This window comes from Microtus pennsylvanicus, chromosome 16, assembly GCF_037038515.1.
Source record: "Microtus pennsylvanicus isolate mMicPen1 chromosome 16, mMicPen1.hap1, whole genome shotgun sequence".
Taxonomy (NCBI): domain Eukaryota; kingdom Metazoa; phylum Chordata; class Mammalia; order Rodentia; family Cricetidae; genus Microtus; species Microtus pennsylvanicus.
This window is the reverse complement of record NC_134594.1, coordinates 27812142-27832479: the sequence shown is the minus strand read 5'-3', so window position 1 is coordinate 27832479 and position 20338 is coordinate 27812142. Positions and strand designations below refer to the sequence as shown.

The following is a 20338-nucleotide window of genomic DNA, read 5'->3' as shown; positions in this document are numbered from 1 at the left end:
TATACACACCTCTCTCTCTCTCTCTCTCTCTCTCTCTCTCTCTCTCTCTCTCTCTCTCTGTGTGTGTGTGTGTGTGTGTGTGTTATGAGTGTTAGTTAATGTTAGTTAATATTAGCAATTAAGATGGGACTAAAAGAACCCATATTTACTTTGGTCAGGCTGCCTAGTCAGTTGGGTTTTACTGCAGACTGCTGCCATTAAACATACTAAACCTTATATGAATGTATTGTTATGCAATAAATTCTGACATAGTGGGAAGATACAGGCATGTTTGCCTATATTTCTGGCATAGCATATGCCAGACAGCTGGGCTGGCTTCCTTAAGAGCTTTCCTGCTCCATCTCCTCCTTGGCCAGTGCTGGGATGGGGCTGTTTGGTTTTCACACAGTCTTGCAGCTGTGAGTTAGGCTGGTCCTGTCCTTTCCTAAAACCATAGTGGTAGTTTGATGAGGCCCAGCTCTGGGGCTGTCCGCTGCCTCACTGGGGGTAAGCTGAGCCTCCATCTCCATGCCGGGGTCTTTCATGCTTTCTGACTATCGGTGCACTCTTCTCACGGCTATGAATGCCTTCTTCCCACTTCCAATCTTTAGACTCTGGTTCAGGGCTCTGCTGGGGCTTGAGGACAGACTCCTAAGTTTCACTGTGTGAGCTCTAACCCTTATCAGAGGCCTTGTGGGAGTTGAAGGAGGTGGGGTCTTTTAAAGGTAATTCAAATTGCATACAGTCATTAGAGTAAAACCTTCATGATTGAATCCAGGTGCTTTACAAGCCGAGCGTCCAGAGAGCATGCGCACACGCTCTTCCAGTTTCCGACCCCGTTGCCCCTCCCTTCACATCACCTACGCGCCGTATTCACGAGAGAGTATCCCTAGACGTGGCTCCTTGCCGTAGTTTCTCCGAAGCTGTCAATCAAGATCATCTTCCTTTCTTTGTAACTCAGACACTGATATCTGGTGACCAGAAACAGACCAACAGCAAGCTCCCCTCCCTGAAGCCGTCTGTGATTGCCTCACAACAATTAAATTGGTCTTGGAAAGGAATTCCCCAGTGCCCAGTTTGTGCTTTTGCTATAACATCTGAGATCGCACCGGATGGCTGCTTTCTTTGAACCTGGAAAGGTGGTAGTGGATGGCACATTTAGTTCCCCAGGGATGACCGTGTGATAGGGACTTAACTGGAAGTAAGGGTATATGACTCACACTGGATGAGAATGTGGGGTCCCAAGCCAAACTTCTGCTGGGTGTTTGCTGGGAATGGGTCCTTAGAGGGGATCTGGGAAGTCCAGGAAGAAGAACCGTGGCTTACCATGGGGGTGCACCGATAGAGCCATTTCTGGCATCTTATTACTGTTCACTTGTCAAAGTATTACTGGGCACAATATTCTTGAATGAAGAATGTGGATGGGACCAAGAACTTTAAATCCACACAGCCACCCAGAGCATCCCTTGGGACTGGTTTGGAAGAGTACATTGAGGATACTTCCTTTCAACTACCCATGTGACACGCCCGAAGCTAAGACAGTGGCAACCTTGATCTCTTTCGCAGTTAATGTCACCAGCTTAGCTTCCTTCCCCATCTCCCTTCTTTCCCTGCTTCTAAGAGTATATACCGGAGTGTGTGGACCTCAGATCTAGTTACATGGGACTGACGGCTGGATTGCCTGCAGCCTGCACAGTCTACACATGCTGGGAGCCAGTGACCAGTTGGTAGGGATGCTGTGCCCCTGACAGGTTGGTATTTGGCCATCTGTGAGTGATAAATCAGTAGCTCCCCACGACCAAAGAGTAGACAATTTCTTGCTAGAATGAAGGTCTTCTGAGGAGGAGCGGTGGAGTTCCTTTCCATCTAAACTATGTATCACTTACAGTAGGTCTTGGTTAAGTTTATTGCATCGACGGTCACATTACAGTATTAATGTAGGATAAGAAGTTAGAATCTTATGCTAATTGCAGATGGCAGAGAGAACTCTGGGATGCCTTCTACCTCAGAGCCCAGGAGCCGAGCCAAGAGCACCATGGGGTATGGGTACCATTACAAGGGCAGATGGCAGAGACACCTTTTCAAGAATCAAAGTTGCTGTAAAACACTTGAGGCCTTGCTAGGTGTAGACAGGTCATCTGAATGCTGAACCAAGAATCCCAAGAAATGGCGTCTTTGTCAAGTGTGTTCTCTTGTGTTCCGAATCTTCTGACCCAAAGCAAAAAAATAAAACAGGCCATGCTTTTGGTTTTGTTTTCTTCTTTTCCCTTTCCCTGAGCCTAAACGAAGTGTCACCCATAGATCTGGCACTCACTCAAGAGTTCTTGAATGAATGATCTCAAGGGCAGGCAAGCTGCCTTGGACATCTGCCACAGTGCTGATGACCAGCATGAATCTGGCTGCTCCAGCTGGCTGGGTGTGGCCCCGCGTCTTGTCTGAGGGGCCCCTCTGGCAGGAGACTGGACCAGGCTCAGGCTACCTCTTCAGACAGAGGAAAGCCTGCGAAAATTCCACGCTGCTGCTATTCCTGTTTCTCATCACCCATTTCCCACTGTTTCCATAACTGCTTGCTCTCTACGGAACACATTCCTCCTTTCCAGACCCCCAGTCCACGTGGCCCGTAGTCAGGGAAGGTTATTCCTTCCCAATTACCCTAGTATCTTCAACACCAGAGTTGTGACCAAGACTTTCCTCCTATATTTCGAATGACAGATTTTTGGCAAGGCCACCAGTCTCCTTAAACCAGATAATGGTCCTTAGGAAGTCAGAGGAGTCAAAAAAAAAAAAAGCCTAATGACTTCTCTACTGAGAGCCAAGGGGAAGACAGGTGCTTCAACAGCCATGGATGGCAGGGAAGGTGACTGCTAATTTTACAAGAGCTTGGAGATATTCATAAAATATCATAAAAGTGATTTTCATAAAAAATACATTTATAAAAGTCATACCAGGGGACCTGGAGTCACTTTTGCTGGCTGACTTTTCAACCTGGCCCTGAAACCACAATAAGAAAGAACTTTCTCCCATCATCCAGCTCTGTCATGTTTCCTAAGGCCCAGATTGCACACGGACTACTTAACGGGACGGGGCAACAAAATGGCAGCTAATTCCAGGTTAGCTATTAAAATACCAGTCTCCTCTGGTGAGCTTGCGCATGGAGATTGAAGGATAAAACGAGACTGGACAGTATTTGCTTTCTCTGTGTTTGTCCGGGTCCCTGGCCCAGCCAGGAAGGTAATATATGAAAAGGGACATTTTTGGAATAGTTGTTTTTGAATTATGCTCATGAAATACATACCGTGCTGCGGCGGACATGTGGGAAAGCTACATTCTGACTGCATGACTAATTTTTAAAGCCTTGTACAGAGAATACCCTGCCCCGCCACCCCCTGCACACAGCTGGCTTATTCCTCCCTGGACTGGATGTGTCAATTCTGAATGGAACCGAAATGAAATTTTAGTCCATGATGGCAACACAAACCAAAGAGCTGGCCCAGCAGCGAAGAGCATTGTGTACACCAAGAGATATTACTTTATTAGTTTAAGAACGTGTTTTACATAAAAACAGGCAACATCAAAAGAGCTCATTTGGAAAATGAACATAATATATCACAGATGATTTCATTCCACATTCACCTACAATTTATGAGCTTAAACTGAAGGACTGGGGGGGAATTGGGTCTCATTCCACCTTTAACCATGGGTACAAATCGTTTGAAAGTTATTTCATTGGGATTCCCAAACCAGACACTAACCTACGCCATCGGATCCATGCAGCAAGTGACGAAATCAGAATCGCAAAGGAAATGCTGAATTCTTTTTTTTTCTCCAAATCGAAACCTTTCGGGGAACTTGTTAAATGTGCCAAGTCCCCAGCCCACTTCTTCAGTATGCAGAAGCAAAATACTATTTAATTTCACGCACAACTAATCCTTTAATAATTTTCTTTCAGTCAGAATGAAAAAGGCTAATATTAATTTCCTAATACTTTTTTTTTAAGTTGTCAAGGATGTGATTCTAACCTTGGACCAGTTTCAATCTCTTTTTATTTATTCATCGAACACACCAAGGATTTAGTGTCCAGGGCAAGTGAGAAGTTGCCCCCCAAAACCAGTCAAGGTCTCTTCCTGACTACAGCTGATTGACTTGAAACGAACTTGTTAGTATGTTTAACACCATTAAAATCCTACTCTTAATACCAACAGTTCTGAAGGCTTAAGCACTAATTACTTTAAATTAATAAAGTATGTCACAGTTAAAAATATACAACTTTACACTGAAGTAACATTAAGGGTCTCAGTTTAATTGACCAAAAAAAAAAATATTGAGGAAATGTGCAGGTAGAGTTGAGAGAGAACGCCTTGTCTTCACGGGAATCAGGGAATCCGGATCCCTCATTTGTCTCCATGGGCAAACCGCATGACCACAACACCTGCCAGTTAGATGCTCATTTCCCGAAAAATGACCACAGAGGCCTCCTTTTAGAGCCAGCAACAATAGCAAACAAACCAAAAGGCCTCAGCAGAGGCATGCTAAACCTCTACCTTAGATTTCCTGTTTCCCACTGGTTTATGACCCTTAATGCTACTGGCTGGCAGGCTGCATATTTGAGATGATTAAAAAAGAAGAGAGAGCCCAGAGCCCCTCCCCCGTCTGTATGTAATTACATACGAGCCAAAGCTTCCATCTGACATCCCGGGGTCCCAGTTCTTAACTGTTCCATGTGTAAAAGCACCGTAGAGCTCAATTGGGAAGTACTTCTGCAGTCACCAAATGTTTCATATGTCCTCAAGTTTCCCTGATTTATTTGCCCTTAAACACGAGAGTAGGAAGTGGTATTTTATGCTGGCTTCGAATGTGAGTTGACAAAAGTGTTAATTGTGGGGGCACTTTCATTGTTAGCTGCTACTCTCCCCACAGACAAGGGTGGCTTCGTGAAATCTGATGACCAAATTCGGAAATCCAGATTTCCAAAGAAGCGTGTGGCTAACCCTCCACGCAGCATTCAAACCAAAGCTCTGTTGGGTCAGAGAGGTATTTTGTTTTTCCAAATTACCAATGGAAGTGGCAGGCAGCTCATGAAAAAAGTGGACCTTCGAGCTGATCAACTTCAAGTTCTTTAAAAAAAAATCTTTTGACAAATAAAAGGAAAGAAAAAAAGAAAGGAAAGACTTTAAAAAAAAAGAAAAATCAAAAAAAAAGAAAAATCAAGCAGTAATTTTAAAAGACTTACAAATAATAGAAAATATCTTATAATATATGCTAAGTGATCAGTTTTTTAAAAAGCATGTCCAAATAAGTAATTATGTTACAACTACCATCTTGGGTCTTGGGGCGCCCCGAAACTCTGGAATCACAATGAGGGCAATGTACCAGATGTTGAGTTTTCCTCCAGAGTCAGGAAGAAGTTGAGAGGCCTGAGATGTGCCCCCCACTCTTTAGGACAGGCCCTGAATAGCAGACTTGAGCCTCAGGCACATTTTTATGGTCAAATTAAAAACCTTGCAGAATAGGAGTTTATCTTGGAAATGCTGACAGGGCTTTACCCAGAGTAGGGCCAGCGGCAACACAATAATGTGAAGAAAGCTCTCCCTCAGCACAACTGCACTTGGGCACAGGGGATAGAGTTGTCTAAAGGATGCCTTTGGCCAGCAAACAACCGTGATTTAACGCACTCACGTCCTGGTAATTCGGGAGCCCTGTGACCCTCTGAGCCAATCTTTCTTTTTTTCTTTCTTTCTTTCTTTCTTTCTTTCTTTCTTTCTTTCTTTCTTTCTTTGTTTTTTTTCCAACTGAAATATGCCTCAAAGGGCAAAGGATTGCAATTTTAGCCCTTCATTCACCGATCTACTGTGTTCTTTCAACAGTATCTGACAGACCTGTTAACTCATAAGAGAGCTAAGCAGGTTGTAGGAAATCTCAGTGAACGCAAGACATGAAGTGTATTCTGTTGTTCTCCACTCCCTCCTCCACTCATGTTAATATGTATACACCACGTGTGCGTCAGATGAGGGCATGGCCGGAACATTTCCAGGGACCGAGGGTCTTAACTTTTCCTTCTAATGGTTCAGAACAAATCACATGTTTATTGATCATGATGAAGAAAGTGGCTTCTGCTACAATGCGGAGGGGTAAATGTATTCATTAATATGAGAGGATCTCATCCACAGAATTGACTTACAGGAAGCAAGGAGAGAAGGGTTGTTCAACTACTCTGTTCTCAAATGGAAAGATTCCTTTAAATACCACAGGGCTGGTCCAGTTAGTAAAGGAAGGGCAATTCCCATCACCAGACTACCACCATAAGAGTCATATTCAATACTCAAAAATATGTAAACACTCATGATGGTTAAGTGGATAATTACAGAGATACACAGCCATCGTGGCACATAGCTGTTCTATGATACACAAAATGAAAAATAGGGTCGATTTTGTTATGGAAATTCAAAGAACACCACCACTTAATCATTTCACACTGGAACTATTCTGAGAATATTGAGGGGGGAGAATGTAGTGTTGGCTAAAGCCAAAGCAATCTGGGCACACAGAGTCATTCACACGTGTCTGTCTGTTCGCCCTCTGAGCTACACCTCTGATGTCTAAGATCTTGGTAGCTGAATGCTGGAAAGATGACTGAATTACTGCGGTCCATCCGCCTGCTCGATCTTTCTACTTGACAGGTCAGATCCCACTGTTTATTCAGCGTAGATCACTGAAACTCTAGAGGGGTGCGCTGCCATCTTCCTTCCGAATGGGCTCAGCAGTCTTCTGAGCTGCCCTTCTGCAGCATATGAGGAAGCCTCTTGAGTTCCCCGAAATGATGATAGACAAAAGCCAGAGCCCTCACTATGGACTAGCACTGGATGCTATGGCCCTATGTCAATGACCAGGGGGAAAGCAGGAATTTAGAGAGGGTGGCAATCTGTTATTGGCCATAGGGTATTTTGTAGTCTCATACATGGAGTTGAGGCTCAGCTATGCCATTGCTTGCTAATCTTAGAATAAAAGTGCTTTGCCTTTCTGTTCCAGAGAAGGTAGTGATTTCTGATCAGTTCTATGCCCTTCACCAATATGAACTCTGTCTACAAACTAGCACCCTTCCTGGTGGTCTGTGTTCTGTCTACTCCCAATATGCAATTTAAATAATAAGCTGATTTATACGATTTTGTACTTTTACGTGCTATCATTTCTGGGCTCTCAAAAAAAAAAACCTAAGTAAATGTTGATTTAAATGTGGAAGACCAGCAAATGTGGGATTCTGTCATGTAAAAGTCCATACATGCATAGAACATAAAGACTGTGTATGAATACAGTAGTTGAAGATTGGCGTGGAGTTCGAAGATAAAGACCTGACAATGAAAAGGTTGTTCGTAACTTTCAAGACAGTAAAACACATTCAAATTAAGAATGAGAAATTAAAGACCACTTGTAGCCATTCTGAAGTCTATCACTGTGCTTTCCAGGGTCAAAGCTGAGAAAACACTGGAGCAACATTTGCGTTGGGTCCGGCCTCCCAGGCACCCCTGAATCCTTTTGGATCAAGGACACAAAAACCAGGAAACAACAAGCCTATATTCTGAGATGCAATCAGCTCCCAAAGAAACTCAGGTCTAGGGAGACAGACTGGGTAGCAGGGGTGGAAAATGAATCCCAATCAGGCCCTCGCCAGAAACCACCAAAGCAACACATCTCTCCTGGATGACTGGAGACCAAGCTACAGTAAAGAAAATCATGAGTGGGAGTGGCTGTTTCAGCCTCCGGTGTCTTCTGGGAGACTTGCAGGTGCCTAGAGTTACTCATAGAACTGGCTTATTTCTCTGAAACCCATCCTTAGACCTTTTTGGATTGTGTTTCCACTGTACTTTCTTTCTCATCAGCCGCTTTGCAAAGCACTGCCTCTTGCTCCCTCGCGCCCCAGATCTTTCGAGTTCTATGTTGGTTTCACACTGGTGGCTATGGTCCCGTGTAAAAGCAGCTGAGAAGAAGGAACCACGGGACCTTACGTTCTCTCGCTGGTTGGAATGCCAGCCCTGTAGAGCACCTGGTAATTTATTGCTCTTTTCACCAGTAGTTCTAGATCTTTCCTGATTCTGAGCAGACAGACCCCAACTCACCGAGCACAAGCCAAGGCTAGGTGGTTCCCCGAGGGTCTGCCTGGCACTAGCAGCAGCTAATGGGGAAGCAGCATGTCAGGGGCGTCATCTGCACATCTTTGTATGGAGACAGGGAGACACCGTCCATCGACACCGTCCATCGCTTGGGTGAGGCGGCCACAAACCTGATTCCCTCCCATCAAAGCAGAGAACTCGCTGCAGCTAACCAGCTTACTACTTAGGAAAGGGAGTCCCTTCTTTGTAAAACGGTGAGGAATGAGGGGTGCATCTACGGACGTTATGAAACCTGCCGTGCTCCAAATCCACAGAGAAGGATCCACGATGGATCATCCTCCCTGCTCTTCTTGTGTGTGGATATTTTAGGGTCCTAACGACGCCCTTTGGTCTGCAACAAAACCCAGAAATGTGTGTGAATATACCCAAGGTTCTGGAAAATTACCCAGCAAGGATTCTAAAGAAAATTCTGTGCACTCAGAGGGCTGACAGGGGCTGTTACCTATTGCAGATCCTAGCTTGACTGATGAAAACATTCATTGCTTCTATATTTAAAAAAAAATTTCAGATTAGCCTTAACCCTTGAAGGACCCCTATTAGCAGCAAATTACCATCGTCACAAACACCACATGCCTTCTCATTCAGTAAAGGGAGCTTGCTACAAAGGTACCCAAAACATACTTTCTGTTCCGCCGTTCACGCATTGAGTGCTAGATAGATCAGATGAACCTGTTTTACAGAAGTTTGGGGGAGGGGGAAATCTCAGAGTCTTAAAAGGGTTAAGCTAGGGCTTGGAGTAAAAGGGTCTTATTAAAAGGGTGAATTAGGGGAGCGAACAGTCTCAGAGGAGCTGGGAGAGTAGTCTTCTGATTCCGAGTTGAGTTCTGGTGGAGCTGGCTGTGCCTTGTATCTGCTCCTCACATCCTGGTTGCGTCTTCGTCGGAAAACCTGCCTCTCCTTATCAAGAGCGGTGGTCTAGCAGGGGCATAAAATGAGAAAGAGGACAATTAGGCCAGGGGACGTGGCAGGAGAGACGCTAGATATTTTGCAGTTGGAAAGTATGCTGGTCAAGCCAACCTGCCCATCAGAGCTCAATTATTTCAACAGTCACCATTCTTGGGGAGGCGGTTAAGGGACCTGGTCATGAAGGTCGCAACTCATCCAGCGCTACCAGCTTCCTATCCATCACCCAGTGGCTTCTGGAACCATCCCCACATTAAACAGGGCCTTCAGTCCCTTGTGTATGACAGGTAAGGAAGCCTCTTGGGTCATACTGACCAACAGGCAGCTTAGGGCACAGGAATAATAAGGCTAAAGGGTGCTGAAGACCTCAGAGGTGGAAACAGCCTCCCTGTTGTGTTAGCAATTTTCACTCTAAACAATCTTATTGTCTCTTGATGAGGGGATATCTCTAAACCTTGGGAGGGGAGGAGTGAATTTTAAGGAAGCCAATGCCTCAAAGGGAACATGGCTTGGAATGAAATTAAACCTCATGACTACACCCTATGGATTTCACTTAACAAAGTCCATTTTCATAAAAGTGAAGGTGTTTTTTTGTTTTTTTGTTTTTTGTCTTCTTTGAGTATTCCAACCTCTTGTCTCTATGCCTGATTTTACCAAGGAACCCTCAGAAGACCTCTGGGATGTGCTCCCTGGCTGTGACCCCAGAAGTTATTACAGCCTTAGGATGGGGACACAGTGTGACTTCATCTCATATTTAATGGGTGTGGAGACGGACTGGCCCATGCTAGCAAAACCTTAAGAGAAAGCAGAAGAGCAGGCCCAAAGCCGGAAGAAAAATACTGAACAAGGGTCACAGTGGAAGGCGAAGGCGCCTTGTCTGAAAGTCCCTCTCTACAGGGCTGTAGCCTAGAGGCGGCTCTGTGAGTGAGGTCACTTTCTTTCCCTCTGCAAGGATATCTGCCGCCATGATCCACCCCCCCCCCCTGGAAATTTTACTGTTGGTTTCTTCAAAGAGCTGGGATAAATTTATAGCCAGCCTGGTTCTGAGAACCAAGTGAAAAGTAAGCCCCTCATACAATTGCAGAATAGCATTAGAACAATCTTAGATCTAAAAGAAAGCAATCAAAGTTCCAAAATGAAGTAATAAAGAGCGAAATAGAGACAGCGTGTAGAACCGAGGCAGTAAACGGCTCACTTAGGCTGGCCGTTCCCATTTTAAAAGCGATCCACATGCCGAGGAATAGCATTAGGAGCCAACGAGGGTGATAAAGTTTAATAATTCACTTCTCGCTTCACAGAACAGTTAAAACCCGACCCAATGGCCGCTATCGAAATGTCTGCCTTGATTCTGCCCCTCGCTGAATTTTTAAAGGACCTTGTACGTGTAGTTTTGGGTCTCATACCCACCGACTTCATGACAACTTCAGCCTCACCAACCTAAATTCCTAATTTTATTTAAAACACTGTAAAGTCACAACACATGGTATTTTGCTTTTCAAAGCAAACGGAGAAAGCTCTGTTTGTGTGGAGTTGGGTGTGTGTAGAAAACAGATGTCTATTTAGTCTGTCTGACACAAAAAGCATTCTGTAGTTAATCCAAGGGTAATATAAACTCGTCTCCTGGTCATAAAATATAGAGTTGTGTTTCTACCTTTCTGTGGATGAGAAACTCGCTGGCCCTGGACAAAATGCTGATGGGGGAAACACGGGCGGTCAGACAGGGAGGGACACACCGGGAGTGTGCACTGCCCTGTGTGGCCCATTCATTCGGCTTGGTCATTATTCCCTGCAAGGAGCAGACATGGCCTCTTCTCACACGGACAGAATCGCTGCAGATAAAACTGGACGCCTGAAAGCTTTGAAGCCGCCAGGGTCTGCAGAGGTGCGAGGCACCTTCTTTTTGCCTTTGTAACTTGATGCAAGATAAGGCTTTAAAATGAAGCCAGGGAAGCAAAAGCATGCCCCTGCCACAGTTGACTCAGAGGACTTCCCCTCCCCCGACTCAGTGCGTTTGCCTAGCTAGCGCCTCTCCTCAGGCAGCAATCCAGTAGCGGACTGAACTGAGATGGATTTGAACTGTGATTCTCCCTGTTGACTTCTCAGGGGGCCTTCAAACATCAAGGTCTTGATGTCCCTTGGACGTCTATGATTAGCTGTATGTCCCCTGAAATGGGACGCTGCCCCCGAAACACAGAATGCAGTTGGTACAGAAGCTGGTGGTGCTCGTGCCCAGCCTGTGCTCAGAGGGTCCCTCAGTTTAACCTTCCTTGCTTCAGACTCTCTTGGGATGGTCATGTCGTCTTCCTTTCTTGTTCATCTGCCTAGAGTAGCCTTTCACTGCTCTAAGCACTCAATGCCACGTGTCCCGCCTATCTCCTTAATTAGTGGGGTCTAGATGATCACCTAACTAGAAAAACCTGTTCGTTTACAAGCTCCCAAATTTCACGGCACTTCCTAGAAAGGTGATTGGTGATTGTCTGTTCTGGAGGAAGGGTCAGATGATAGTTTCTACTGAATTCCTAGAGGCTTCAGAGTGGAAGAGGCTCTCCAGAGAGCATGTCTGCCCAGTGTTCTGTCTTTATAAAACTGAGGTTGAGGCTCAATATGTAGAAGGATTAGCCCATGAACTACACTAAGAATATAACTCTCGCCTCTTGTGCAAGGCCCAAGCAAGCATTTACTCTGTAATCTATTGTAACAGGCTAAAACAGAGTTTCCATGTGTGCGCCGCTAACTCCAGCTCTGTATTCATATCAAGTAGCAGGGGAAGACCCTAGCCGCAGATAGTATCCAAGATCAGATGCTGAAGGGACCCCCATGCTGATGGTCAGAAAAAATCTTGGGGAACATTAAGTCAGCATCCACCCAGTCCAACCCACTCTGAATCTGGGGGACTGTGACTTCCTAAGCCTCGTGCTCACTACAGAAATGAGTATTTCCTGCCCATCTGGGTCACTGTAATATTTATCAATGGCTGCAAACAAAGGCTACATAGAGATTTTTTTTTTCCATAAGCCTCTGTGCCCTGAGACCCAGTAATTCTGTTTCTAGCTCTGGGGACTGTGGTTCGTTTTAGGAGGTTTGTCCATCCTCATTCCCACACTGATGTGGTATGTAGTGCGTGTACTATGTGTCCTGCATAGATCATGACTGTTTTCTTACCCATCTTAGAGACGATACAAAGGGCCATGATCAAATCTTAGATGCCTTCTCTGAATTCTCCTCAGTTCACAGCACACAATAGATACATTATGAACTTTGTGGCTATTGAATTATGAGGAGTTCCAACAGAGGTCACCTACTTCCCTCTGGGGTACCCAATCTCCAGTACATCCTGTAAGTAGCTGACAGGTCAGTTTTCCCAAGGTCCAGTCTATTGACAATTCCTCATAAAGTCTAAATCCTTGTCTCAGCCTTGCCAATGCACTGACAGGAAAATTTTCCGGTGTCAAGTTCCTGTTAGTACTCAGAACTGATTCGTAGAATCAGTAGACCCATTTTGTTCCTTTAGCAGACAGTGGCTCTGCTAGAACATCGTCCCTTTGCTCTGCTTACCTTGGTCAATCCTGCCTTAGTTTCTTTTCGGGCACCTTGCCACCCCCATACTGACTTCAGTGAAGGTGACCCTACCATAGCTATGAGAGGGGAAGTGGTGGGCTTGCCTCTGGAAACAAGCCTAAGCTAACAGGTTCAGGATAGACACCCTGAAACTCTCTCTGGAAATCTACCTTCACGATGAGTACCAGTTTTCCAGATGACGGCTTCTCAAATGATGTCACATGATATTGGAGTTAGAGTCAACTCGGTGAGACGAGTGTGAAGGACAGTATGGAACTGGCTTTGAATGAGTGCTCCATTTACCTACCACCCAGGACAGAGCCCACCCACAGACCTATCTGGTTAGATACAATAATAAGTGCTGTTTGGGCGCCAACCAGTCTGGGCTGGGCTTTCTTCCTGGAATACCACATAAAAAGTCCACTAGCAAACTGTCTCAGCTCTGCATCCTGGCTCAAGCTGCGTCTCACCTGACATGACTTCATCTCCTCTGCCAGTCCAATGCGTGTATTCTCCAACACCCAATCACAAGCCACCGACTGCAGCGTATCACTGCCTGAACTTCTCTGGCAAGAACCTTCTTGACCAATCCTTTTGCCTTTAACTGCACACTGACTTCTTACCTCTGTTTCAGAGTAGATTTCTCAAAATTCATGTAAATTCCTCTATGCTACAACCAGAAACTTCCAGAATACTGATCTGATTGTGGCACACTGTCTGGGCATGTATCACACATTTCTTATGCAATCCAGAATTATTTTAGGTGATTATGCACTTTCTGAAAAATATTATAAAGTAACCCCCCCAGCAGCTCTATGAAATCATAAAGCAAGAAATTAATTCAATACTTTAAAATATCTAAATCAAAATCTAAAGTTTCAAACATCAGCAAAATTCTTCCTATATTATAGAAAATCAATTTTTTTCCTGTTTTTCATGCATTGGCCCCTTGCAGTTTCTACTCAGAGTTAGGGCTGTGCCATTTGTGATTTCTTTAGAATTTTAATGAATGCCCTTGAAATTAGCACAGCTCTCAAACATGCCCAGTTTACTCTTTACAACTGGATTCTGTAGGCTCCCTTTTGCATTTCAGAACTGACAAATTCAGCAAGAAAACAGAACTACTTGTAGTGATGTATTCTCAAGAGAGATTGTCACGCAAACTGGAAGCCCTCCCGGAAGCATCTGAAGCATGATTTGTCCTCTGAAGTGCTGTGTCGCACATGTAGATGCCAGGCCATTTCTGCATGGCTGAGAGGCAGTGTTACTTACTTGTTTATTTGTTTTATATTTTTTTTATCAATCATGCAAGAGTCTCCGTGTCTCTTCCTGGCTGCCTATCTTTGCAAAGTGAGTGTGGTCTTAAGGAACAGGCCGGATGTCCCATTAACATATAAGACTTCCTGACAGATTTATTCTGTTCAGGGTTTGTGGTTTTGTTGGAACCAGCATGAATAGACTTGCTATCGAAATCCCACGAGTCTCCTCAGGGAACCTCCATTTCATTAAGAGCCCCTCGGAGCATCTCAAGACTGGAGTATCACATTTTGGTGTTAATGACCACAGGCTAGACGTAGGCAAGGACACTTAGGGCTCCAGTGTGGATCGTCATAACCAAATAGGAGTTACTTCAAAGGCACGTGGGGCCCTGGTGCCCACGCTGTGGGCTGGGGAGCTTGGTTGAAGGACATATCATCGGGAAATGAAATGATATAGAGAAACGAACTGAAAAAGGCCCATCCTACACAGAAGAAACACCCGCAAATATCCACCTAGAAGTGGTAGCTTTTGACTCTGACAAAAGCCCTGGCTGCCTCTGTACAGCCGGTGACGGATGGCTGCAATATGCCAGTTACTGCAGCAACTCCGGTAACGGCACACAGCATAGTTGGAAATCTAAAAGGAACTAATATCTATCACTGAAATAAAGGACACCTCTTGTCTGAAGAGGAGAATGATTTGGCCAGTGAATTATCCCACTGAAGATGAGTAAGCCTGTGTTCCTCATTCTACTCGGGTATTGTAAATTCGGTTTCTGACATTAAATTTGAAAATGTGCGCAAGTGAACCTGAACTTTGTCTATCTGGTTGGTCCCTGTGCAGTGTTAGAGGGGGAGATACTGCAATAGCAGGGAAGGCTGGGCAGAACTCAGGAATAAGAATTGTAGTTGAGCATTGTCTTTGTTGCTAGGAGGCATCCCATATCTCTGTAAACATTCTTCTTGTCTGGCAACTTTAGCTTAATCCTCTTGGAAGCAGCAGTAGGTAGAAGTTGGGAAAATTAGCTTTTGTCCTAGCTTAGCTAATGATGTAACCTTGGCCATGCCTCCTTTTTAGACTGTCTTCTAGGTTCCTGTGCCTGCATGAAGGTGTGGGTGGGGTGGGGTGGGGGGGTGTCTTCCAATGCCTGATCCTCAGGAAAACATTCACCTATGAAATTCCACCAGAATGCTTAATATCCCCATCAATCTACTGTAATGGGCTGTGTTTTCTCTTAGCAAATAATAGACCTCACAGTCTATGGATCAAAAATATTTCTCCTGTGCAATACAGGCAGGATTCGCAAGGGATGTACTTCATTTCTGTGGTGTGGCGATGTTTTCTGTCATGGCAGTAATTATTGGATTTAAGAAACTACATTTTTCAAAGGCGCCAGTGTTGACGACTTTCCCTCTTTGGCTATTCCTAATTTATTGCCAGCCATCACAACGAGTCTTCATTTCATTAATAAAAGAACATTATTGTGCATTTTGCCTTTTAGCCCATCCATTATTCATACTACCTAGGAGGCTGGGGCATTAATCTCAGGAAACCGCTCCTTGCTAACCCTCACTCTGTAGGGACTAAGTTATAATTTGCTGGCCATTAAAATTAAACTAACAAATCGATCCGGGTATCCCTCCTCGTTTTATTGTGTTTATTGTCATGGTTATTACTGTTCTGTTTTGTTTGGCTGGGGTATCCTTGGAGGGCCTTGCCAGGAACTGCTAAATACCTGGAGACAATGGCATAGATCTTCCCTAGAGTAAAAGTCACCATTAAAATGGCCAAAGGAGGCTTAGAAACCAAACAACCTTGTGTGTGGCTTCTTCAAGGTGACTCTCTGAAGCATTATTTCCCATTTTCCTGGGAAGGCCAGCTGGTTTCTGTGTCAGCTAACTTGATCGGACACAGGACTTTGAGACTAGGTGCTTAAAAGAATCTCAACTAGCCTGGTCCTACCTAATCTTCACAGCCTCTCATCCAAGGGTTTCAATGGTGGCCTTCGCAGGGCATTGAGCATGGGCTTCCAGAGGCTTGAATTTATTTTCCTCATCTGCTCTGCAGCCTCTGGTTCCCTTATAGAAGAGAAACTGAGCTTCCATGTGTCTGATCCTCACCATGCTAGCAAGCTAAGGAGCTACCACAGACAGGGTTTGTCCTAAGCAAATCTGTAAAATTTAAAAACAAGCTAAGTCTCACAGTATGTCGGGGCCAGCTGGTTTTATTGTAAATACATTTCTAGCTTAGCCAAAAGGTTTGCACATACTCCTGCATTGTTAAAAATGAAAAATCTCTAGAGCATCTTCGATGCGGTGGTCTGGTTACCTCAACTCTACCTTTTCAAAAACTCATCCAACCCAAAAATTCCTTCTTTGGAGTTCAACTATTCGTTCATTAATTTAGCAAAGATACTATTTTAAATGGGTCCCAGCTCTAGTCTCATGAAATTTTCTTTTTTTAATAGATGGTACTTTTAATCTAGAATGACCCTTCACCCTTAAATACAGGGTTAGGAGACTTTTTGCAGCGGGCCAGATAGATAAGCGTTTCGGGTTTCAGGTTCTTTGGGTCTCTAACAGAACTTTTCAAGTCTGGGCACAAGCAACCACAGACATGTCAATGAATGGATGCAGCTGTGTTCTAATAGAACCCCCCTCTTTTTTTTTTTTAAAGAAAATCAAACAGAAAGAAGGCTAGATTCTCCATTTGCTGTAGCATGCTAACCCTGTCTCAGAGGACGGCCTTTTAAACTCACGCTTCACGATAACTCAGCTCTGCACACCTGAGTGAAGACAGCTGTTGCAAACGCCTGTTAAAACTCAGGTACTTGCCGGAAGAATGTTGGAAAAATTTAGGATTCCACCTCAACAAACATCAGTTTTCACAGGAGACCGGCTCTGCTAGGCAGTGGCTTTCTCTCAGAAGTCAGAGAACCACAAGGCAAACCTTCCTGATTTTATTTACGGGGGCTGGGACAGGTGAGGGTACAAGAAAAATTGGTTCCAAACCTTAGGCTTTGTGTTGCCAAAGCTCTCTTCTCTCAGTGGCTGCCAGGTTTTAACCAAAGTTCAAGTCATCCTGGTCTTTAACGTGGTGTGTGCTTATCATGTATTTGAGAATCCTTTGACTCCGGCTTGTCAACATGTGTATTCTTTTTTAGATAGGCTGTGTGCTGCTCCCTGGGAGAGAGGTTCCCCTGCCTTCCCACTTTTTCATGCCTGATTTCTGAGTCTCTTCCGGGAGTGTGACTAAGGCCCACTTGCGAAATGTGGCCGAAATGTGTATGCAGAAAAGACTGGAGATGCTTACTTGTAAGTCAAAAAGCGATGTAAAAATAGATAGCAAGCAGTAGTAGTAGATGCGGAATTATCCAGGACCCTCGGGGGGGGGGGGAGACCCCTTCAATTCACACCCACTGAGGAGGACTTAGGTGTGCCCCACCTTCCTCTCCTTCCTAGTAACAAGTCAAATTTACAGAAAGATTTATATGTTGTTGTAATGCTCTCAGAAGAGGCTTCTGAAAACAAATCCAATGAACAAAATCAAAACAGCCATCTGTTTGGCTTGGTGAGGCGTGACCCAGGTGGCTCACTAGTGCTGGATTTTTTTTTTTTTTTTTTACTCGTTTTGAGACAAGGCTTCCCTGTGTAGTACTGGCTGCTGGCTGGTCTGGAGTTTGCTACCTAGGCCAGGCTGGCCCTAAACGTAAAGGGATTTACTTGCCTCCGCCTCCCAAGTGTGGGATCAAAGGCGTGTAACACCATGTCTAGCTATTCCTGCCCTTCTTGTCTCAGCAATAGACACAGAGTGCTCTCACTTGGTTCGAATCTGGCCTGAGACCTCAGGAGTTACCAAGGAACAACTGCAGGGCCCAATGCTCACTGTTTTCTGGAAGCTTCTCTGTTACCAAAGCGTGACTGACTTTGAAGTTTGTCTATGACTCGTTGGTTGTTTAACCTCACCCCTCTGTTACGGAAGAAGCCGGTGATTGTTACAGAGGCTTCTGCTCTTCCCCACTAGGCTCTGGAACTCAGCACCGCAAGGTCAATATGACATGCCACCAAGCAGGCTTCCTTGGACATGGCAGGCAGAGCTCTGTCTGCTGGGCTCACAGTATGTTGAGAATCCTATCTGGCTTAAACCAGGGACACCTCTTTTAAACCTGCACCCAGCAAGACTCATTTAACAGAACCTCATCCCTTTCCACAGCTGAGCAGGCCAGGGTTGGATAGCCTCCCAAAGCCGGACCCCGGCCGTGGCAATGCCTCATTACTCAGTGCTGCGGGGGTGGGGGGTGGGGGGTGGGGTGGGGGGTGGTGGTGGCTGATACCAATATGCACATTTCAGTCACGTCACGCCTGGAAACTCAATCACCCCTTTGTCCTAGCTCACCTCCCTATTCCAGCTATTTCAGTACCGGCGTCCTCTCTGGACGTTTGTTTTATTTAACCCAGTTACTTCATTTTGGCCATGACCATGGTCTGCACACTTCAGGTGCAGAATTCTGCTCTGTGTGATCTTGGCCATGGCACCAGCCACAGGGGCATCTGTACTTGCGAAAGGCAAAAATGGAGCGACTTGGTCTCCTATGGGAGGAAAGGGAAGGGCAGGATGTGACTTGCAGCCAGGAGAAGCAATGCTTCCGGGGCTCACCGGAAGTGGGGTTCCGGAGTGTGGACTAGCCTAGTGAGCTTGGGCTTTGGGAGGTAAGGCCTCCTAGATACATGGGTCAGGCAGAGAATGCAGTTCCCCGGCTGTAGGTAGAGAGCCGAGAGTCAGGGTGTGGGAGAGAAGGAAAATGGACCCCCATCATGTCTCCACATCACTAAGATGTCAATTAAGAGGATCCCACCGATCTGGGGCACCTCATGGAGATGGTTTTACCAGCTGACATCCTCGCGTGAGCTACTTTGTAAATCCAAGCGGGACTCCGGAGTGCTTTGCCACCAGCGCTTATAAACACAACAACCGGGAGCCGCCGGGTCGTTTGCCGGCAATGATTGTTTATGTTGAAAAGTTGGCCCGCCATCCTGGGTAGATGAATGCTCCCACTTCCACCGAGATAAAATGGAAGCATTTGCGATCAGCAAGGGGAGCACGTTCATTCTGGGTCTAAATGGCATTATAAAACTTCCTAATTAAGCGTAGATAGCAATGAGACTTCAGTGTCACGTCTCCAGTTTAGCTTTACATACTGTGTGCGCTGTTTAGTGCCGCGGTTAACTATAAACATTGCTGTTACTGCCCCCAGCTGGAAAACAGAGCAGTTTATGTGCGGAAGAAAAAAGAGATTATCTCCCATCTGCTCCTGCCCATTATTCAGGGATGTGTCATTCTGTCTGCCGAGGGGAGCCATCGCTAGCTTGTAGTTAGTCTTTTTAATACTGGGTCACACGTATTAATTGTTATGTTTGCTTGACACACCGCGCCTATCCTTAATTCGACGGGAGTTTTGTAATTCCTCAAGATTTCTCCTTCTTTTTCTGAAATTAGGTGGATTTTAGGATGCCAGTTTTTCTTTTTTTAAACACAAACAAGTATAGATATAATTAGACACACTCAATGCCTGTTTTCCACTGTCTATCAATTCTACGTCCGGCTGATATGCCTCAGGACAGGAGACATAGGCTAAGAAAGGCCGCAGCATGGTACGATTCAATTTACATAGACTATGAAAGGGGCAAGACTAATTAGCACAGGTAGACTTTTCAGTGAGTCTTTACCCCTGGGACAAAGGCATCCTCTGGGAAGGGCCGGGAAGGGTGCTGGGGATCTTCTGTGCCTAATACACAAGTTGTTTCAGGAGCCTGCGCAGTGTGTGGAACATACTGGTAAGACTAGCTTTTGTGAAACGGTGTACCCGCCCATATTATCTTCAGTGTTAAAAAGTCGAAAGCTGGGTCTGTGTGCAGGCAAATCGTAATGAACTCCCCTCCCCCAAAGCTAATTTACTTAGGTAAATGAAGCACTGACTGTGGGACCCTTCCCTTAGGCCTTCTTTGGAAAAAATCGCGTAGAAGTCTTACTGTGGCTGAGGGTTGTTCTATGGTAAGCAGATCTAGAAGTGATCATGACCTTACTGCATTTTTGACTATTTGTCTGAGTGTGCCCTATTCTGGTTTTCTAAGCCCTTTGTTCTGCGACCCTAATTATAAAAAAATAATTAGGAGCAATAATCATAGGGCAAACTTATGCATATTATCTATAAAGTGTATATGTATCTATCCACAGATGAGTATAAACTTATTTTGGTAAAACTTGGCAGTCTGAGCCAAGAGACAATGTTAGGCAGATACTGCTGCTGCCAACAGGCTCCATTATTTGAGGAGAATAAATGCCAAATTTGGGGGCTTTTCTCGGCAAGTGCTACACCAGGGAGCTTTTACCTGGAAATCATTTTGGAGACATTAATGTGAAGAGAAGTTCGCTAGAACTTCTCAGAGTTCATTTCTCAAAGCACCAAAAGTCAT

General features: G+C 45.1%; 1 protein-coding gene across 8 annotated transcripts in view; it reads right to left on the bottom strand.

The window, feature by feature from the left end:
* Window positions 1-5013: 5013 nt before the first annotated feature.
* Dclk1 (doublecortin like kinase 1) overlaps window positions 5014-20338 on the bottom strand; it is a 279872-nt gene continuing 264547 nt past the window's right edge. For 7 of the 8 annotated variants that reach the window (XM_075951091.1, XM_075951090.1, XM_075951092.1 and 4 more), the window contains one exon: window positions 5014-9059. In XM_075951091.1, the coding sequence (XP_075807206.1) occupies window positions 8895-9059 (165 nt within the window). In that variant the 3' untranslated portion in view covers window positions 5014-8894. The remainder of the gene's footprint in view (window positions 9060-20338) is intronic. The other variant, XM_075951093.1, reaches the window with a different exon arrangement.